Source organism: Dendropsophus ebraccatus, chromosome 5, assembly GCF_027789765.1.
Source record: "Dendropsophus ebraccatus isolate aDenEbr1 chromosome 5, aDenEbr1.pat, whole genome shotgun sequence".
Lineage (NCBI taxonomy): Eukaryota > Metazoa > Chordata > Amphibia > Anura > Hylidae > Dendropsophus > Dendropsophus ebraccatus.
The window spans coordinates 61,860,083-61,880,147 of NC_091458.1; the positions used below are offsets into that span (position 1 = coordinate 61,860,083).

At 46.6% G+C, this 20,065-nt stretch overlaps 1 protein-coding gene across 1 annotated transcript in view; it reads right to left on the bottom strand.

The window, feature by feature from the left end:
• Positions 1 to 21: 21 nt before the first annotated feature.
• The window catches only part of LOC138793614 (solute carrier family 26 member 10-like), a 45,585-nt gene continuing 25,541 nt past the window's right edge, over positions 22 to 20,065 (bottom strand). Inside the window, exons 16-18 of the mRNA XM_069972262.1 lie at positions 19,343 to 19,397; positions 12,011 to 12,117; positions 22 to 1,172 (exon numbers count right to left, since the gene is read on the bottom strand). Coding sequence (XP_069828363.1) covers positions 1,134 to 1,172; positions 12,011 to 12,117; positions 19,343 to 19,397 — 201 coding nt within the window. The 3' untranslated portion in view covers positions 22 to 1,133. The remainder of the gene's footprint in view (positions 1,173 to 12,010; positions 12,118 to 19,342; positions 19,398 to 20,065) is intronic.

Here is a 20,065-nt window from a genome sequence, read left to right on the forward strand (position 1 = left end):
AAATAAATTAACACATCCTAACTAAAATATAAAAATGTACTCAAATGCATGTAGTGAATAAAATTATATGGCTAAAATATCTTAAAAGCAAGAATAAAATCAGATTCTTTGGTAGCATATAATTATAACTAAGGGTCATTTATTCAGTGGTGTAGCGACCATGAAGGCAGACCACACAACTGTTTTGGGGCCCACGCACTAGGAGGGCCTGTCCGGCCAATGGCCCATTATAATTTGGGCTGTTCAGGCCTGAACCACCCATATTTGCAGTGTTGCCCGCCCCGTCATCCAGGGGCCCCTCCACCACCCTGAGCATGCACAATTCAAAAAGCCATTGTGCCAATCTCTCATTCCATATTGTTTTGGAGGCACTGAAGCAATCAAAATGGTTGCAAAAGCATTGATATCTTTTTAACTCTAGAGCTCCCAGGGCTCTTTGGCCTCGATAAGATATGGGTAACATTCAGCTTTGATACATTTGTTGCTTTTGATTTGTTAAAAAAAGAAATAATTTCATGTTTTAAGCTCATACTCTGTATAGCCTAAAAACTAAACTGATTGTGAGAAGTTTCACTTTAAGGGTACAAACACACACACCGTATACGCAGCAAATACGCAGCAGATGTGATAGTGAAGATTTGATGCTGTGTTCAGTTATTTAGATCTAATCTGCTGCGTATTTGTTGCGTATTTGCTGCGTATCGCAGTAGTAAATACGCTGCACATACGGTGTGTGTGTTTATACCCTAAGGATTGTTTGTTATCCAAAATGTACAAGAATCATGAACAGTGTTAAAGTCCAGAAGCCGGTAAGCAACAGTGTTGAAGTGTGGAAAGTTTGTCCTGCCAGGTATCCATTCCCACAGCCTGATGATGTTTGACAATGATAACTGTTAAGTTTGTGGCTGTGATAAAATAGCCAGCGTTTGTTTTATAACCTAACAAAAAGCTGTCTGTGCATCAGATGTAAGTGCTCCTTAACTCTCGGTCCTATTAGAATTGATCACATGTTCATGTTGTGAAGCCTGGCATCCGAATTGCTACACGGAAGTCTTCTGTTATCTCTAAGTAGGCCTACTCTCTTGTCAGAAGACTTGTGCTGCTTTCACCCTGCTTCCCAGTAAAGGAGGGTCTTATACCCACACCATGGGGCTCTTAGATGTCAGACTGTCCTGTTGGGAATCAAAGCCACAAATCAGATTAGATACAGGAACAGCTCCTCTTGAAGTTCGCAAACTGTAGAATGGAATCATACCAGATGACTAATACTTTTATTTCACTGTAAGAGTTATTAGTTGCTTTATAAAATGTGTAAAAGGATAATTATCTGGGTTAAATATCATAAAGGAAAGATTTAGGGGAAAAATGATAAACTCTGGTTATGACCTCATCTACACTTCAGTTTTTTCTGTCTGTAAGGGTATAAACCCACACACCGTATACACAGCGTATTTACTGCTGCGATACGCAGCGAATACGCAGCAAAAACGCAGCAGATTAGATCTAAATAATTGAACTCAGCATTAAATCTTCACCATCAAACTGCTGCGTATTTGCTGCGTATTTGTTGCGTATTTGCTGCGTATACGGTGTGTGGGTTTGTACCCTAAATCAGGATCATGAATTAGGCTATGTTCCCACACAGTATTTTTGCTAATTATTTTGCAACCAAAACCAGGAGTGAATTGAAAACACAGAAAGGCTATGTTCACACACTGTTGAAATTTTAGTTATTTTAAATATTTAATAAAAAATACTAATTACCTTAATTTTAAAACAACGGCCGTTAAATGATGGCCATCCACTAAATTTCAACAGTGTGTGAACATAGTCTTTCTGTGTTTCCAATTCACTCATCGTTTTGGTTGCAAAATAGTGAGCAAAAATACTGTGTGTGGGAACATAGCCTTAAGGACAGAAAAAGGAGCCATTGATTTCTATGTGGTCATCCACGCATACATTTTGGAAACAGCTTAGTTTTTGACTAATCCATTCTGCATAAAAGTAGGGCCTGCATGGTTCATTTTAGCAGAACAGGAACTCGCACCCCCGAGTCTATAATTTACACCCCATTTTGTAATAAGGTTTTAGCCTGAGGTCTGCCAAGTCAATTACTATTTAGGGTCTTTTTAAACTAAGTTTTTAATACGTGATCATTATCTACAGCAGTAATTATCAAAATACGTCCATATCTTTGCCCAAAAAGCATTGTGTGAACATATTCTAATAGTGCTAAACATCTTTGCTTGGTCACTAGATAATAATCTTTACAGGGCGTCCACCATGACAGCCCACATGAGAGATTGTCTCCTAGGATCTAATAGGAACAGGAACACAGAGAGGTTAAAAGCCCCTCCCCCTGCACCTTCCCAGTGTTTTCCTGTTCCTACTAGGTCCAGGAGAGAGGTCTCACCGGGTGGCTGTTGGCTCCTAGCCTTTGTTTTACTATAGGGCCGGGACAGTTCTCTGTGGGGACTCCCTCCCGATCAATGCTGCCCTTAATGTCGCAGGAGCTCTGGTCTCCTGCCTCTATGTTATGCAGGTCCGCTGCGCACCGGGGGAAGGGGGTCAGGGGATTAAACGCCGGCTCTGCTTTATTCCCTGCCCGGAGAGCCTCACTCGCGTGCGGGTGAGCTTCTCACCCGTGCACCACGCTGTCCCCGTACCTCCCGCGGCTCTACAAGCCCGATCCAGATGAACAAGGAGGAGGACGGAGCGCTCCGGCAGCCGCATCAGACGTGTCTCGAAGGGTTCCGGGTTAGCAAGCAGGAGCCACAAGGGGCAGGAGTGATGTCATTATGGCGCCAAATTTGAAAATTGCGATCTAGCTGAAGTTATTTAAGGTAGGAAATTGCAACTTTTTTTCTCCTTGTGGCGTTGTTGGTGTGTTGCGCTGGTGTTTGCTGTGTCATGGACCCTCAGGTTTCCTCCAGAGAAGATTCTATGGAGCAGCCTGTTTCTGCAGCTGCTGTAAGTACATGGACCGCTGGGTCTTTTTCTACTTACCTGTACATTTAAAGTGGCCTGACTAGTGATTCCTTCTTTCCCTGAAGGGAGATAAGGAATCCGCTCAGAAAGCTAATGCTAAAAAGAAATGTAAAGTCTGCAATCAAAAACTTCCAGACTCTTGTAAAAAGCTACTTTGCAGTACCTGCATTAGTAAATTAGTGCAAGAGGAAAATCCATCCTTGTCTGATGAACTCAGAGCGATGATTCACAAAGAGATAAAATCATCTTTAGCTGGCTTAAATATTGCTGCTGGTGTTTCTGGGTCTGCTGAGACACATGTCTCTCACACTCCAGCGGAGGTTACGGCTGCTATACCAGGAGGCTCTAATGATCCGCCTGCTAAAAGACCAAGGCTAATTGAAAGTCCAGAAGCTGAAGATGGCGTGTGTATGTCTGATACGGAACAGCCGGTAGAGGAGGAATCCCCTCTTTCCACCTCACAAAATGTTTCCACCAAATATTTCTTCTCTTCTGAAGACACAGATGTGCTTTTAAAAGCAGTCAGAAGTGTGATGGGCTTAGGGTCTAGAGGAGGGCCCGTTCAACGATGTAAACGAGCGGCGATCTGCTGGATCGCCGCTCATTTACTGGGCCTATTCCATGGCCCGATGATCGTTGAGCTATCGTTGAAAGGCCGCGGCGGTCCCGGCCTGTGATTGGCTGAGCGCTCCGTCAGCTGACCGGCCAATCTGAAGATAGAGCGCGCGGGACCCGGGGAGGAAGACAGAGCGGAGGAGAAGCCCTGCAGGTAATGTATGCTGCTACTGCTTGTCAAATCGTCGGTCGCCCGCCGCGCACCGCTATTCAACCGTAGGGATGCTCGGTGGGGGAAAGGTGATTTAAGGCCTAATTGAACGATCAGCCAATGACACGATCATCGGCTAATGGTTCTCTCTATTTCACCAAACGATAATCAGCCAAATGGGGCCGATCCGGCCGATTATCGTTACTGTGGAATATGGCCCTTAGAGGAGGAGGAAGAGACTAAGTCTGTTCAAGACTCCATGTTTGGTCTCAAGCCCAAACAGAAACTAGTATTTCCAATTCATGAAAATATAAAAAGCCTAATCTTAGATGATTGGAAGGAACCAGAAAGAAAACTGGTAGTTCCTAAAGAAATTAAAAATAGACTGCCTTTTGATGTAAAAGAGTCTGTCATATGGGATGAAATTCCTAAGGTGGATGTGCAAGTGGCGAAAGTTGTGAAAAATACTTCTCTCCCATTTGATGATGCATCTCAATTACGGGACTCTATGGACCGCAAAATGGATGGTCTGCTGAGGAAGGCTTGGGAAGCATCTGCTGCACTGTTGAAAGCTTACATTGCAGCTACAAGTGTGGCAAGAGCATTATTTGTGTGGCTCTCTGAGTTGGAGACTCACATGAAAATAAAGCCCCAAGAGAGCAGCTTCTATCTTCTCTCCCTATGTTAAAGTTAGCCTCAGGATTTTTAGCAGATGCCTCTGCTGAGAGTATTAAAGTGGCAGCTAGATCTGCAGTATTGTCAAATACCGCAAGAGGAGCTCTATGGCTAAAGTCCTGGCAGGGTGATACAACTTCCAAAACAAAATTATGTGCTATTCCATTTACAGGAACGTCACTTTTTGGCCCCGTTCTGGATGAAATATTGGAAAAGGCGGCGGACAAAAAGGAGGGGTTTCCAGAAGAAAAAAAAACAAAAGTTTTTTTGTCCCCAAGGAAGCAACGGAAGCTTTAGGGGGAAAGGAAAAACCGGTAGGTGGAACTATGCAAAAGGGGGGAAAGGGAGAGATTGTTTCCTTAACCCCAACCAACCTGCCAAAAAGCAATGATACCATTCCGGTGGGAGGAAGACTTAGATTTTTTGTTAGCCAGTGGCAAAACATTACCTCCAATCCCTGGGTCCTAAGTACCTTATCTGAAGGCTATAGGATCGAATTTGCTTCTTTACCTCCACAAAGATTTTTTATTTCAAATCAACCTTCTTCTCATTTACAGGAAAGAATGTGGGAGGGAGTTTGCAATCTAGTCCAGCTGGAAGCAGTGGTCCAAGTTCCAGACAGCCAAAACAAGCGAGGACATTACTCCTCCCTCTTTCTAGTACCAAAGCCAAACGGAACGTTCAGGACAATAATAAATTTAAAGTACCTCAACAAATACATTGTTTACAAGAGGTTCAAAATAAAATCTGCCATCCCAATGATAACTCTGAATGCCCAGATGATAACGATCGATCTCAAGGACACGTATTTTCACGTCCCAATACATGGGAATCATCAAAAATATCTACGGTTTGCTGTGTCTCACAAGGGCATCATACATCACTACCAATTCGTGGCACTCCCGTTTGGCATTTCTTCAGCTCCAAGGCTGTTCACAAAAATCATGGTGGAAGTGGTCCAACATCTAAGGCTCCAGGGGCTCATAGTAGTCCCTTACCTGGACGACCTGCTTCTAACAGCAGGCTCTCATCACCTGCTCTTAGACCATCTATCTCAAACCATCCGTTGCCTGGAAAATTTGGGATGGATAATAAACTTTGAAAAATCTCACCTAATCACCAGCCGCCAAAAAACCTTACTGGCCATGCTGTTAGACTCAGCGGATCAAAAAACATATCTGCCGCCAGAAAAGGTAAGAAGTATTCCAGAGAAGGTAAAACTATTTCAAAAGAAGAAACAGGTTTCCATCAGGAAGCAATGGCACTTCTAGGCACAATGACGTCCTGTATGCCAGCAATACAGTGGTGTGAGTTCCACTAAAGGACATTGCAAACAAAGACTCTGTCAGTCTGGGACAGATCCCAATTGTCCCTCGACAAAAAATTTTTTCTAACTCCCACAGTAAAAAAATTCCCTAAACTGGTGGACAAAACAATCCAACCTAAACAAGGGAGTTGTTACGGCCGCGGCGGCGTCCCGCGTTCCGGGCCGCCGCCGCGACCGCTACCTGCCCTATGCAGCAGCCGGTGTCCATAGTCGGGGACCCGGCGCTGCTGTCACCTCGGCCCCGGGGGGCGCCTCACCTCTCCACGCTCCTGTCTCCCGCTGTGCCGGCCGGCGCGCGTCCCCGCCTCCTAGGGCGCGCGCGCGCCGGCTGTCTCAGATTTAAAGGGGCAGTGCGCCCCTAATTGGTAGTTGCATCCAATCACTCCCCTATAAATCCCAGCATGCCCTGTCCTTAGTGTTGGAGCCTCTACATGCTTCCCATAGCGTTTGGCCCAGCCCCCTGTTGTTCCTGAGTCCTATCTGTTACCTGGTCCCAGTCCCTGTTCCTGAGTCCTATCCGTTACCCGGTCCCTAGTCCCTGTTCCTGGTTCCTGTTTCCCTGTCACTCCATCTGTTCCTGCGTTCAGCCTGTCACGTGCGCTCTCACCTGCAGACCTTTGCCAGTGCCATCTCCTGCCTACTGCTCCTGCCACGCCTCGCCTGCCGTCACCAGCAACCAAGCCAGGGGTAGCGACCTGGGGGTCGCCTGCCGCAGCAAGTCCATCCCGCCTTGCGGCGGGCTCTGGTGAAAACCAGCGGCCCCTTAGACTCCGCTCCCTGGTGAGGTTTGTGCCAGCGCTGGTGCCGGTCCAGTGGATCCACTACTCCAGGCGTTACAGTAGGCTCCAACCATGGATCCCGGCGAGGTGCCAGATCTCCGTGACGTCGCCAGAGTGGTCGCGCAACAGGCTCAACAAATCCAGAAACAGTCACAGCAGATCCAGCAACTCACTGCCGCCTTACAGCAGCAGACTACTGCCCAGCGCACACCATCTCCTGACGCTGCTTCTTCACTCCGACTGGCTCTCCCAAGCAAGTACTCTGGGGACTCTAAGTTGTGCAGAGGATTCCTGACTCAGTGCACCATGCACATTGAACTTTTGAGTAGTCAGTTTTCCACCGAGCGCTCTAAAGTGGCTTTCATCATCAGCCTATTAGAGGGTAGAGCCCTGGCCTGGGCCACGCCACTGTGGGACCGTGATGATCCTGTTGCTGCCAATCTCCGGGCCTTCCTATTCGAGTTTCGCTCCGTCTTTGAGGAACCTGCCCGTGCTTCTTCGGCCGAGACTGCTCTCCTCAACCTCTCTCAAGGCAGCTCCTCTGTCGGTGACTACGCCATCCAGTTCCGCACCCTGGCAGCTGAATTGGACTGGAACGAGGCCGCCCTGTTGGCCACCTTCAAGAAGGGCCTGTCTAGTCGAGTGAGAGACGTGCTCGCTGCCCGAGACCTGCCTACCTCCCTGAACGAACTCATTCTACTGGCCACCCGAGTTGATACTCGTTTTTCGGAGAGGGAGGAGGAGGTTCGGCATGAACATTTACTAACCCATTCCCGTCGCCACCCCCAGCTGGCGCCGGTTTTCCAGAATCCTGACCTTTCGATGTCCCAGCCCTCTCCTGAGATTCCTATGCAGGTGGAACGGGCTCACCTGACGCCTGATGAAAGAATCCGGCGCCTGGAGCAGAATCTCTGTCTCTATTGCGGTGGTTCCGATCACTTCCGGCTGGGATGTTCCCTACGTCCCCAAACATCCGGAGGACGCTCGCACCTAGGTCCGGTGGGACAGGTGTCCCTAGGTGCGAATGCCACCATTCCAAGTCTGTCTATGCCTGTTTCCATCCGGACTCCCTCAGGACAAAATCATCAGACTACTGCCTTCCTCGATTCTGGCTCAGCAGGCAGTTTTATTGCGGCAACATTGGTCCAAAGATGGCGGCTACCCGTGACCCGACTAGCCAGGCCCCTGACTATCTCCTCGGTCACGGGCGAAATTCTTACCGACCGTGTGTACTACCAGACCGCATCTTTAGTCCTCCAGGTGGGTCCTTCACATCAAGAAGAGATATCCTTCTACGTTCTGCCCCATTCTTCCCCCGCGGTCCTCCTGGGACTCCCGTGGCTACAAGAACATGCCCCTCAGCTGGACTGGAGAACCGGGGAGATTCTCAGTTGGGGTCAGGACTGTTCCCACCAGTGTCTCAAGTCACCTCAGACCAAGTGTATTTTGTCATTTCCTGTCCCGGCCAAGCCTCTATCCGGCCTACCGGCAGAAGACCAAGACTCGGCGGATGCCTTCTCTGCCGAGGTGTACCCTCTCCCCGTACCCAAGACTAAGGTCGTGTCCTCTCACCACCGGAAGAACTTACAGAAGGTCCCTTGCCACGTTATACCGCCTGATCGCCTAGTACCAGTCGTCACCTCCACTCTTCAGAGAGTACCCCCCGGAAAGACTCATGTTCACCCTGCGCTTCGAAGAGGTATTTTGAACTGGGGACATTCCTCGTTGGAGGCCGGGCACCCGGGAGTCCGTAAGACCGGCCAACGGATCTCTCGCCACTACTGGTGGCCCAGCCTATCCCAAGATGTCAAAGACTTTGTGGCTTCCTGTGCCATTTGCAGGCAAGAAAGAGGGGGAGGCCAAAGGGGGGGGGTACTGTTACGGCCGCGGCGGCGTCCCGCGTTCCGGGCCGCCGCCGCGACCGCTACCTGCCCTATGCAGCAGCCGGTGTCCATAGTCGGGGACCCGGCGCTGCTGTCACCTCGGCCCCGGGGGGCGCCTCACCTCTCCACGCTCCTGTCTCCCGCTGTGCCGGCCGGCGCGCGCGTCCCCGCCTCCTAGGGCGCGCGCGCGCCGGCTGTCTCAGATTTAAAGGGGCAGTGCGCCCCTAATTGGTAGTTGCATCCAATCACTCCCCTATAAATCCCAGCATGCCCTGTCCTTAGTGTTGGAGCCTCTACATGCTTCCCATAGCGTTTGGCCCAGCCCCCTGTTGTTCCTGAGTCCTATCTGTTACCTGGTCCCAGTCCCTGTTCCTGAGTCCTATCCGTTACCCGGTCCCTAGTCCCTGTTCCTGGTTCCTGTTTCCCTGTCACTCCATCTGTTCCTGCGTTCAGCCTGTCACGTGCGCTCTCACCTGCAGACCTTTGCCAGTGCCATCTCCTGCCTACTGCTCCTGCCACGCCTCGCCTGCCGTCACCAGCAACCAAGCCAGGGGTAGCGACCTGGGGGTCGCCTGCCGCAGCAAGTCCATCCCGCCTTGCGGCGGGCTCTGGTGAAAACCAGCGGCCCCTTAGACTCCGCTCCCTGGTGAGGTTTGTGCCAGCGCTGGTGCCGGTCCAGTGGATCCACTACTCCAGGCGTTACAGGAGTTCATTGGTTCCAGAGTCCGTTGTCGATAGTAACAACGGACGCCAGTGCATGGGGCTGGGTTGAGCATGTACAGAGCAAGCAGGGTCAGTGGCCCCCTCATCTGAAAGAAATGTCATCCAATTACAAAGAGCTTCGGGCAGTCTGGGAAGCTCTTCAGGGATCCAGCGAGATAGTGACAAACACTTACGTCAGAGTATACTCAGACAATGTCATAGCAGTAGCCTTCATAAAAAAACAAGGAGGAACCAGAGCTCTGCAGGCCCTCTCTGCCAGGATCCTCAGGTGGTCAGAGAGAACCTCCTGTCAATCTCAGCGGTTCACTTAAAAGGCTCAGAGAACCATCTAGCAGACTATCTAAGTCACAAAGCGCTGGACCCAGGAGAATGGTGCCTAAACCCCCAAGTGTATCAGAAGATAACATCGGTTTGGGGGATGCCGGAAATCGACCTCTTGAAACTAAGAAAAACGGACAAGGCACTACCCCATAAATTGATATAATCAATAGAACAGCACACTGAATTATTCTAGGGTGCCTAAACCGAATTGGCATGAAAAGCACGAATCAAACCCACAAACAAAGCATGCCAAATATATCGGTGGCACATCCAATAATGAATATAATAAGGTGAATCAAATAGAGTATAACAAAAATAGATTTTATTGGTACCAAAAAGCAAGTGGGACAAACAAGTTAAAAACACTTAAAATACACAAACAAATCCAACAGTGTGCCGTGTATGATAAACACGGTACAAGGACAAGCTGATATAAAGGTATAGGGGATCCTCACTGGTGTAAGTAATGAGCAGTGAAATAGACACAAGTACAAGAATAAGGCTGCAAGATAAATAGAAAGGCCAGAGGCCCAAAACAAGGTATATGTCATCAAAAAAGAGGATTCGTGTCAACGTCCACAGAACCCCACGCGTTCCGTCCCCGCTCGGGACTTTCTCAAGGGTCTCAAGGAAATCGACCTCTTTGCGACTCGGCTAAACGCAAAGACAAGTCGATTCTACTCACTCAATCCAAGGGACATGCCCGAGGCAGTAGACGCACTGACACAGACTTGGCGGTTTCAACTAGCTTATGCCTTCCCTCCACTGCCACTAATAACGAGGGCACTGTTAAAGGTAAGAGAAGAACAAACAAAGGTGATCTTCATAGCCCCAATGTGGCCAAAGAGAAGTTGGTTTTCTCTGCTAAAGTCTCTAGCAATAGAAGACCCTTGGCCTCTACCACATCTAGAGAACCTGCTGTACCAGGGACCAGTGGAACATGAGACTCTACAAAACCTCCATCTTGCGGCCTGGATGTTGAAGAGTCCGTCATGAAGCAGAAAGGCCTTTCTGATAGGGTCATAGCTACCCTAAAGAGCAGTAGAAAAACTACTACTTCTAACATCTACTTAAAAATCTGGCGGAAGTCCTTGATTTCTTACAGGAAGGACTGGAGAAGGGTCTGTCACAGAGTACCCTGAAGGTACAAGTGGCAGCTTTGGGGGCAGTATCAGACCAGGCTCTGGCAGAACACCGCTGGGTCAGACGCTTCTTTAAGGCTGTCGCTAGAATTAGGCCAAAAAATCCAGTCAGGGCCCCTACGTGGAACTTAAATTGGGTTCTAACAGGTCTCACCAAAAAGCCCTTTGAACCTATTGAGGAGGCGTCACTTAAACATCTCACATTAAAAACTGCCTTTTTAATAATGATCACCTCTGCCCGTAGGGTAGGCGAGATCCAGGCTCTGACTATGAGGGAACCATATATGACGATCACGGAAGATAGAGTGATCCTAAGATTAGACCTTCTTTTCTTCCCAAGGTGGTCACGGACTTCCACCGTCTTCAGGAAGTCATCTTACCAGCTTTTTGTCATAACCCTCGTAATGAACAAGAAAAGCTCTACCACACCTTGGATGTTCAACGTTCTCTTCTCAAATACTTGGAAGCCACTAAGGACTGGAGAAAGTACTCAAATATCCTGCTCCAATTTCAAGGTCCCAATAAAGGGAAAAAAGCTTCAAAGAGCTCAATAGCCAGATGGCTAACTACAACAATTACATAAGCCTACACTATCCAGGGTCATCCGGTTCCTACAGGCTTAAAGGCCCACTCCATGAGAGCAGTATCGACCTCGTGGGCAGAAAGATCAGCAGCTTCGTTGGATCAAATATGTCGGAGCGCCACTTGGTTGAGCCCGCATACTTTCTTCAAGCATTATATATTAGATATAATGGCCAATAATGCTGTAGCTTTTGGTAAGAAAGTCCTACAGGTGGTGGTCCCTCCCTAATTTATGTTTATTTGGTATTGCTCTCATGTGGGCTGTCATGGTGGACGCCCTGTAAAGGGTGAATTATGCTTACCGATAATTCGGTTTACTGTAGTCCACCATGACAGCTCGATCAATACCCTGCCCTTGTTTTCTGTTGGATTTTATTTTCCAATAAATTAGTTTATGCATCTGTTCCTGGTGGCTAGTACTTATTTGTAAATCACTGGGAAGGTGCAGGGGGGAGGGGCTTTTAACTTCTCTGTGTTCCTGTTCCTATTAGATCCTAGGAGACAATCTCTCATGTGCGCTGTCATGGTGGACTACAGAAAACCAAATTATCGGTAAGCATAATTCACCCTTTTGCCAAAATTTGTCTTATAATAGTGAAGTAGTACTCCCTCAAATTTTATTCTAATGGTAAAAGAAATCCAAGAGTTTCCAAACTTCACCAGATATGGAAAATAAAATTATTTTTTAAAAATGAGCTAAGTTACATGTTCACATTAGAAGGTGACAGTTGTCTCTCTGTTACAGAATTTGTCTAGACTCCACAATTCTAGTCTCCATAAAACATATAAAGAAAAGTTATCATAAATGTTAACAAATCCCTTACCATATTTTGCTCGGCATAACACGCAGCATCATGTACAGTTACAAAGACTTGCTGTTCACTGAGATGATCCATGATACCAATAGAGACCAATGTTCTAAGCACTTTAGCTTAAAAAGAAAAAGAACAGTCCCAAATTTTTTTATTTTTTTTTTACAAAGATAAAAATACAGGGCACCAATTGCTCATGCATAGATTAACCCCTCACAGTGGTGACAAGGTGATAGTTCCCTCCCTGGAGTCCCCTCCATGGTGCACAGCTCTTTCTCATTCGTCCCATTTCAGGGAGTGGGACTATAGCTGTCTGTTGGCCAGCAGTAAACACACTAGAATTAACTAGCCAATAATATTGCAACATATGACATACTAATAATCTCCGGTGAAGATATGGCACTCACCAATCGCTCTCCATGTGCTTTGAGTCCTGAGAAAGGTTAGACTCCATAACATATAGACGGGGTAGAGAAAGATAAGGGAACTCGGCACCAAAGTGAGTGCCATATCTCTTCATATCTTCACCGGAGATTATTACTACAGTCTGTTTTATGATATAGAGCACCACCGATGTCACTCATATTTATGCACCTTTAAAGCCCGTGTTCCCAGTGTCTAGAAATCAAAGCCGTAGTGCCGGGTTCCCTTATCTTTCTCTACCCCGTCTGTTTGTTACATATGACATACTCCTCTCTGCTATACCATAATATAGTGCTGGTGAAAGTGCACTCGGGTAATAATATATAATAATTCTCAAAGGAAATACTCTCTTTGTATCTACCAAACCCAAATATGGTGGTCAGACTGGTAGAAGTAGAACCAACGATTAACCACTTCAAAGAAAATGCCTTCAGACCTTTTGTGACCTACCACACCTATTTATTTTTTTTTATTTTTACAATTTTATATTGCTTCTACCCCGTTTCCCCCAAAATAAGACATCCTCCGAAAATAAGGCATAGTACAGGATTTACAAGATAGCTTAAAATAAGGCAATCCCCCTGAAAATAAGGCATCCCTGAGAGTAATGGTGCGTTTACACAGACAGATTTATCTGACAGATTTTTTTAAGCCAAAGCCAGGAATGGATTTGAAAAGAGGAGAAATCTCAGTCTTTCCTTTATGACTTTTTCCCTGTTTATAGTCTGTTCCTGGCTTTGGCTTCAAAGAACTGTCAGATAAATCTGTCTGTGTAAACGCACCATAATGGCCCTATTACACCAGCAGATTATCTGACAGATGTCAAAGCCAGGAATGGACTTGATATAGAAAACAGGTAATAATGGAAAGACTGAGATTTCTCCTTTTCAAATCCATTCCTGGCTTTGGCTTAAAAAAAAAATCTGTCAGATAATCTGGTGTAATAGGGCCAGCTGGTAGGGGGGAGGTGATTGGGTTTATCTGGTTATGCTGGTTTGTGATGACAACTACTATACAGTATATAATAGATGTTCACAATTCTTGTTCAACAATAAGTGTTGATTCTTCTTCATGGAAATATAGGACATCCCCTGAAAATAAGACATAACGCATCTTTGGGAGCAAAAATTAGACACACACTTATTTTCGGGGAAACACAGTAGTTCTTAACCCCTTAACGACATCGGGCGTAAACTTACGCCCTCGCGCCCTGGTACTTGGCGCATCAGGGCGTAAATTTACGCCCGATGTTTCCCCGATCGCTGCGTGTTCACACACAGCGGTCGGGGAAGATGGCCTGCTATAAATCATAGCAGGCCATCTTAGCTTCACGGCACGGGGGGTGGTTAACACCCCCCGTGCTTACGATCGCCGCTATAGGCTGAACAATTCAGATCAGCCAATAGCGGCGATCGGAACCTTTCCGGGTCATCGGCGACCCGATGACCCGGAAAAAAATGGCGGTCGGTGCTGTCCGAGGACGGCACCGACCGCCATTACTGTAAAAAGTAATGGTGATCGCCGTGCCACCGGCCCGATCGCCGTGAACGGCCGGCCGGTACCGGCCGGCCATTCACGGCGATCGGGCCGGTGGCACGGCGATCAGAGTCCCACAATATAGTAAATACCTGCCCTGGACCCCTCAGCTAGGTAGCCGAGGGGTCCAGAGCAGGTATTTGTACATTACTCACCTGTCCCGGGCTCCTGATCGGCGTCTTCCGGGTTCGCGGCATCCTCGTCTTCGTTCGGGTCTTCGGCTTCTTCCGTGACGTCACGTTCGGCTTCTCTCGGCTATTTTCGGCTCCAGCGTCGGCTCTTTCCGTATTTTGCGCTCTGCTGCCCTCTAGCGGCTGATATGTGTAATACACTTATCAGCAGCTACAGGGATGTTCAAATGTAGAAATTTTTTTTTTTTTTTTTTCAAATTTTTTTTTTTCTATTTTCCGCACCCTATCGCCGCTGAGTGTTGATCAGCATCGCACGAAAGTGCGCTGCTAATCAGCAACTCCTCCTTTTTGGCGTAGGGTGTTTTTTTTCTATATTCTACTGCCACGGTCTGCTTATAAGTGCCGCACATAAGTGCGGCATTTATCAGCAACTCCTTTGTTGGCGTAGGTTTTTTTTTTATACTTACTGTAAAAAAACACGTAAAAAACACTACATTACACCACACTACATTGAATAAAGTTTGACACTACACCACTACATACCCCATATACCAATCCCCGTATAAAGATGGCCCCCAGGGTGTTTTCGGCGTCAGAGGGATACGTTATTATTACCTCCGACACCGAAACAGCCAGTGAGGATGAATGGGGGGTCCTTCGTTCCTCCATTCATCCTCATCATCCTCATCCTCCAATGACGTATCTGGGGGTAGCGTAGCGTACGCTGCCCCCCAGACACATCTTTTCCGCCAGTACCGTCCCAATAAGAGATGACGGTATGGTGTGAAATTCTACAAACTCTGTGAGCGTGCCTTAGGGTACACTTACAGATTTCGGGTACGTGCACACTGCGGAATGGCGAAGGATAACCCTTTGTGCATTCCGCAGCTGGCACCCGCCGGCGGACTGATGCAGGCATGTGTCTCCACCCGTGTCATAGAATCCATTCTATGCACGGGCGGATTCCATCGTCCATCCAAAGAATGAACACGTTGGACGGAGAGCGGAATCCGCCCGTGCATAGAATGGAATCTATGACACGTGTGGAGACGCGCGCCTGCATCAGTCCGCCGGTGGGTGCCAGCTGTGGAATGCACGAAGGGTTATCTGTCGCGATTCCGCAGTGTGCATGTACCCTTAGAGTGTATGTAGGAAGGGACACCCGAATCCAGCCCCCAGATGCCCCCCTCCCCCCCATCCTCGGAGTTAGTGGGAAGATCGTCCGGGAACTGATCTTCCCACTGCTGGATAAAGGTCACCACCTGCACGGGGATAACTTTTATACCAGCGCCCCCTCCTCTGGTCTCTCGCTGCCCTGTAGCTTGCGGCACGATCCGAACATATCAGAAGCAGTAATAGAGCCCTAATATTTAGCAGCCATGGAGCGGACCCAGCGCTTCTGGATATGAAGGACCCCGTATCGCACCAGGGCAACATTTTCCAGGTGACGTCCCCCACACTGGAGAACGGGAGACCCCAGAAGAAGTGCAGAGTGTGGCGTAACAGGGGGATCAGGAAGGACAACATTTTCCAGTGTGACGCCTGTCCTGATCCCCCCGGCCTCTGCATACTGGATCGCTTCAAGGCGCACCACACGTCACTGGGGTTCTACATTATCTAAATTCTGTCCCTTATTCCTATTTCAGGGGTCACGTTGATCCAGGGATTATTTTGATCGCCATTATGGAGTCGGGAAGGAATTTTTCCCCTGTGATGAGGCTACTGTCGTCTGCCTTAAGAGGGTTTTTTGCCTTCCTCTGGATCAACACAGGTTGAATTTGATGGACACCTGTCATTTTCAACCTTATAAACCAATAATTGGCCTAATACCCCCAAATAAATTAGAATTGTCCCTTTTCCCCAGCTAAGTAGGTATGGCCGCCATTTCCATTAGAGGATGCCATGTCGCAATTACAAAGCCTCTGTGCGGCCAGGACAGTAGAAACCCCCCACAAGTGACCCCATTCTGGAAACTACACCCCATAAGGAATCTAAGAAGGGGGGCAGCGGGGATATGGCCCCCTGGTGACGGCCACATTTGGGACGTGAAAATGAAAAAAATTGTATTTTTTATTTTCTCGGCACATGTTCTACGTAAGTGCCCGTCACCAGTGGGGTCCATATGCTCACTGCACCCCTTGTTAGATTCCTTATGGGGTGTAGTTTCCAGAATGGGGTCACTTGTCGGGGGTTTCTACTGTCCTGGCAGCACAGGAGCTTTGTAATTGCGACATGGCCTCCATCCTCCATTCCAGCCTCTAAATGGCGCTCTGTCCCTTTGGTGACTTGCCCTGTGCCCATATGGCACATTATGTCCACATGTGGGGTATTTTCGTACTCAGGGGACACTACCCTACACGTTTTGTGTTCATTTTCTTTTTTAACCCCTTGTGGAAATGGAAAAAAATCAAGGCTAGACCAACATTTAGTGTAATTTTTGTAAAATTTTTACTCTAAATCATTAATCTTGTCATGTTTTTTCATTTTCACAAGGGGTTAAAAGATAAAAAAAAACATTTAATGTGTAGAGCAATTTCCCCTGAGTACGGAAATACCCCACATGTGGACATAAAGCGCCATGCGGGTGCAGGGTAAGCCTCCGAAGGGAAGAAGCGCCATTTGGTTTTTGAAGGCTGGATTTGGATGGAATGGATTTCGAGGGGCCATGTTGCATTCAAAAGGCCCCTGTGTTGCCAAGACAGTTGAAACCCCCCACAAGTGACCCCATTATGGAAACTGCACCCCTCAAGGAATGTAACAAGGGGTGTAGTGAGCATATGGACCCCACTGGTGACGGACACAAATGTGGAACAATGTGGCGTGAAAATGAAATATTACATTTTTTACACTATAATGTTGGTTTAGCCTTGAATATATCATTTTCACAAGGGGTTAAAAGAGGAGAAAAAAAACAAAATGTGTAGCGCAATTTCCCCCGAGTCCGTAAATACCCCACATGTGGACATAAAGCGCCATGCGGGTGCAGGGTAAGCCTCCGAAGGGAAGGAGCACCATTTCGTTTTTGAAGGCTGGATTTGGATGGAATGGATTTCGAGGGGCCATGTTGCATTCAAAAGGCCTCTGTGTTGCCAAGACAGTTGAAACCCCCCACAAGTGACCCCATTATGGAAACTACACCCCTCAGGGAATGTAACAAGGGGTGTAGTGAGCATATGGACCCCACTGGTGACGGGCACAAATGTGGAACAATGTGGCGTGAAAATGAAATATTACATTTTTTACACTATAATGTTGGTTTAGCCTTGAATTTATCATTTTCACAAGGGGTTAAAAGAGAAAAAAACACACAATATGTGTAGAGCAATTTCCCCCGAGTCCGTAAATACCCCACATGTGGACATAAAGCGCCATGTGGGCGCAGGGCAAGCCTCCGAAGGGAAGGAGCGCCATTTGGATTTTGGAGGTTGGATTTGGCTAGAATGGATGATGAACGCCATGTCGCATTTACAGAGCCCTCGTGCTGCCAAAACACTGGAAACCCCCCACAAGTGACCCCATTCTGGAAACTACACCCCTCAAGGAATCTAACAAGGGGTGCAGTGAGGATATGGACCCCTTGATGACGGGCACATTTGTGCCATGAAAGTGAAAAAATGAAATTTTTCCCTTTCACGTCACATTGTTCCACATTTGTGCCCGTCACCAGTGGGGTCCATATGCTCACTGCACCCCTTGTTAGATTCTTTGAGGGGTGTAGTTTCCAGAATGGAATCACTTGTGGGGGGTTTCCAGTGTCTTGGCAGCACGAGGGCTCTGTAAATGCGACATGGCCCTTGAAATCCTTTTCAGTGAAATTCAGCTTCCAAAAGCCAATTGGCGCTCCTTCCCTTTGGAGGCTCGTCCTGCGCCCCCTTGGCACTCTATCGCCACATGTGGGGTATTTCTGTACTCGGGAGAAACTGCGCTACACATTTTTTGTCTTTTTTTTGCCTCTTATCCCTTTAAGAAAATGAAAAATTGAAGGCTAGAACAACGTTTTAGTGTAAAAAATAAATTTTTCTTTTTTCACGCCATATTGTTGGGAAAATCTGTGAAGCTTCTGTGGGGTCCAGATGCTCACCGCACCCCTTGTTACATTCCTTGAGGGGTGTAGTTTTCTAAATGGTGTCCCTTTAGGGGTGTTTTTTAGGTTTTGACACCCCAGAGCCTCTGCCAACCTGAAGTGGTACAGTTAAAAATGACCAAATATAACGGAGGCGTTGAAATTCACTAGGCGCTCCCTTATATCTGAGGCTTGTGGTTGCGTCAAATAGCGCAATAGGGCCACATATGGGGTATTTCTATAAACTGCAGAAACGGGGCAATAATTATTGGGGTGCATTTCTCTGGTAATAGGTTTATAATTATGAAAAATATTGGATTACAATAAAATCTCTGCACAGAAAATTAAAATTTTCAAATTCCTTACACACTTGGCTTTTATTTCTGTGACTCCCCTAAAGGGTTAAAACACTTTCTGGATGTGCTTTTGCAGAGTTTGGGGGGTGCAGTTTCTGAAATGGGGTGCTTTGTGGGGCTTTCTAACATACAGGCCCCTCAAATACACTTTAAACCTGAACAGGTCCCTAAAAATATCTGATTTTGAAATTTTACTGAAAATTTGGAAATTTGCTGCTAATGTTTTAAGCTTCCTATCGTCTAAAAAAAATGAAAGATAGTTTAATAAATACCGCCAACATAAAGTAGACATGTTGCTAATGCTATTTAATATATAATTTATGTGGTATAACCACTTTCTGTATACGCAAAGAAGTTTCAAAGTTGGAAAAATGCATTTTTTCACATTTTTTCACATTATTTGGGTTTTTTTCATAAAGATTTGTTATGAGTATCGACTCCAATTTACCAGAAATGTAAAGTACAATATGTCACGAGAAAACAATCTCAGAATCAGCCGGATAGGTAAAAGCATCCCGAAGTTATTAATGACTAAAGTGACACTGGTCATATTCATAAAATTTGTCTCTGTCATTAAGGCCATTTCAGGCTCTGTCCTTAAGGGGTTAAATATGACTGTCAGGGTATGTTAACATGAGGTAGATATGCTGTGGATTTTCTATTTAAGGCCAATAAAGAGTATCATGTTCAATATGCGTTGCCATATAATTAATACCAGGCAACTGATAGTCCTCTTTGGTACAATGGGATGTCATGCTTGATTTCTCTTATACTAATATAATATTATATAATGTACTAATGGAAAGGTAGGGATAAGAAGAGAGTAAATGCTCACCATTGCATCCTGCAAGGAGCAGGTGCATACCGGCCTTTTGACACTCAACACACATCTAAAAGACATAAAACACAAGTCATTTTGCTTATTCATATCACTGCGATTGTCACTAAAACAATATACATTATAACATGGGTCTCCAAATTGCGGCCCTCCAGCTGTTGCAAAACTACATTTCCCATCATGCCTGGAACGCCAAATCCAAAGCTTTAACTGTCCAGGCATGATGGGAGTTGTAGTTTCGCAACAGCTGGAGCGCCGGAGTTTGGAAACCCATGCATTATAATATAGTGATCCACAATAGCAAAACATTATTTTGTATCATAAAAGTTGGTCACCAGAATAAGTATAAATAGTTATTCTTCTTACATCGACCATTGCAACCCAAATCTTCACAAGCAACAACATAAACTAAATAATCAACAACAAAACAGTGTACAGATAGAAATAAGGGACAATGGTAAACAGACCCAAACAGTATTGCCAACTAGACTATCCACCTAGCTAATGGAATGGGTTCGGTCGGCTCAGTCAGATAAGCATAAGTATACTATACAACCTTGGGATAGGCAAGTAACATCACGATAGACCTGAGTAAGTTCAAATGTCTTGTCAGGCTCATTGGAGCCACTTACTCAAACCCAACACAACCAGCATCCCGCTCAAGCCTTGCTTAAGAGAACTACTTAAGATAACCTCAAGTGGTGGAAATGCTTAGAAAAC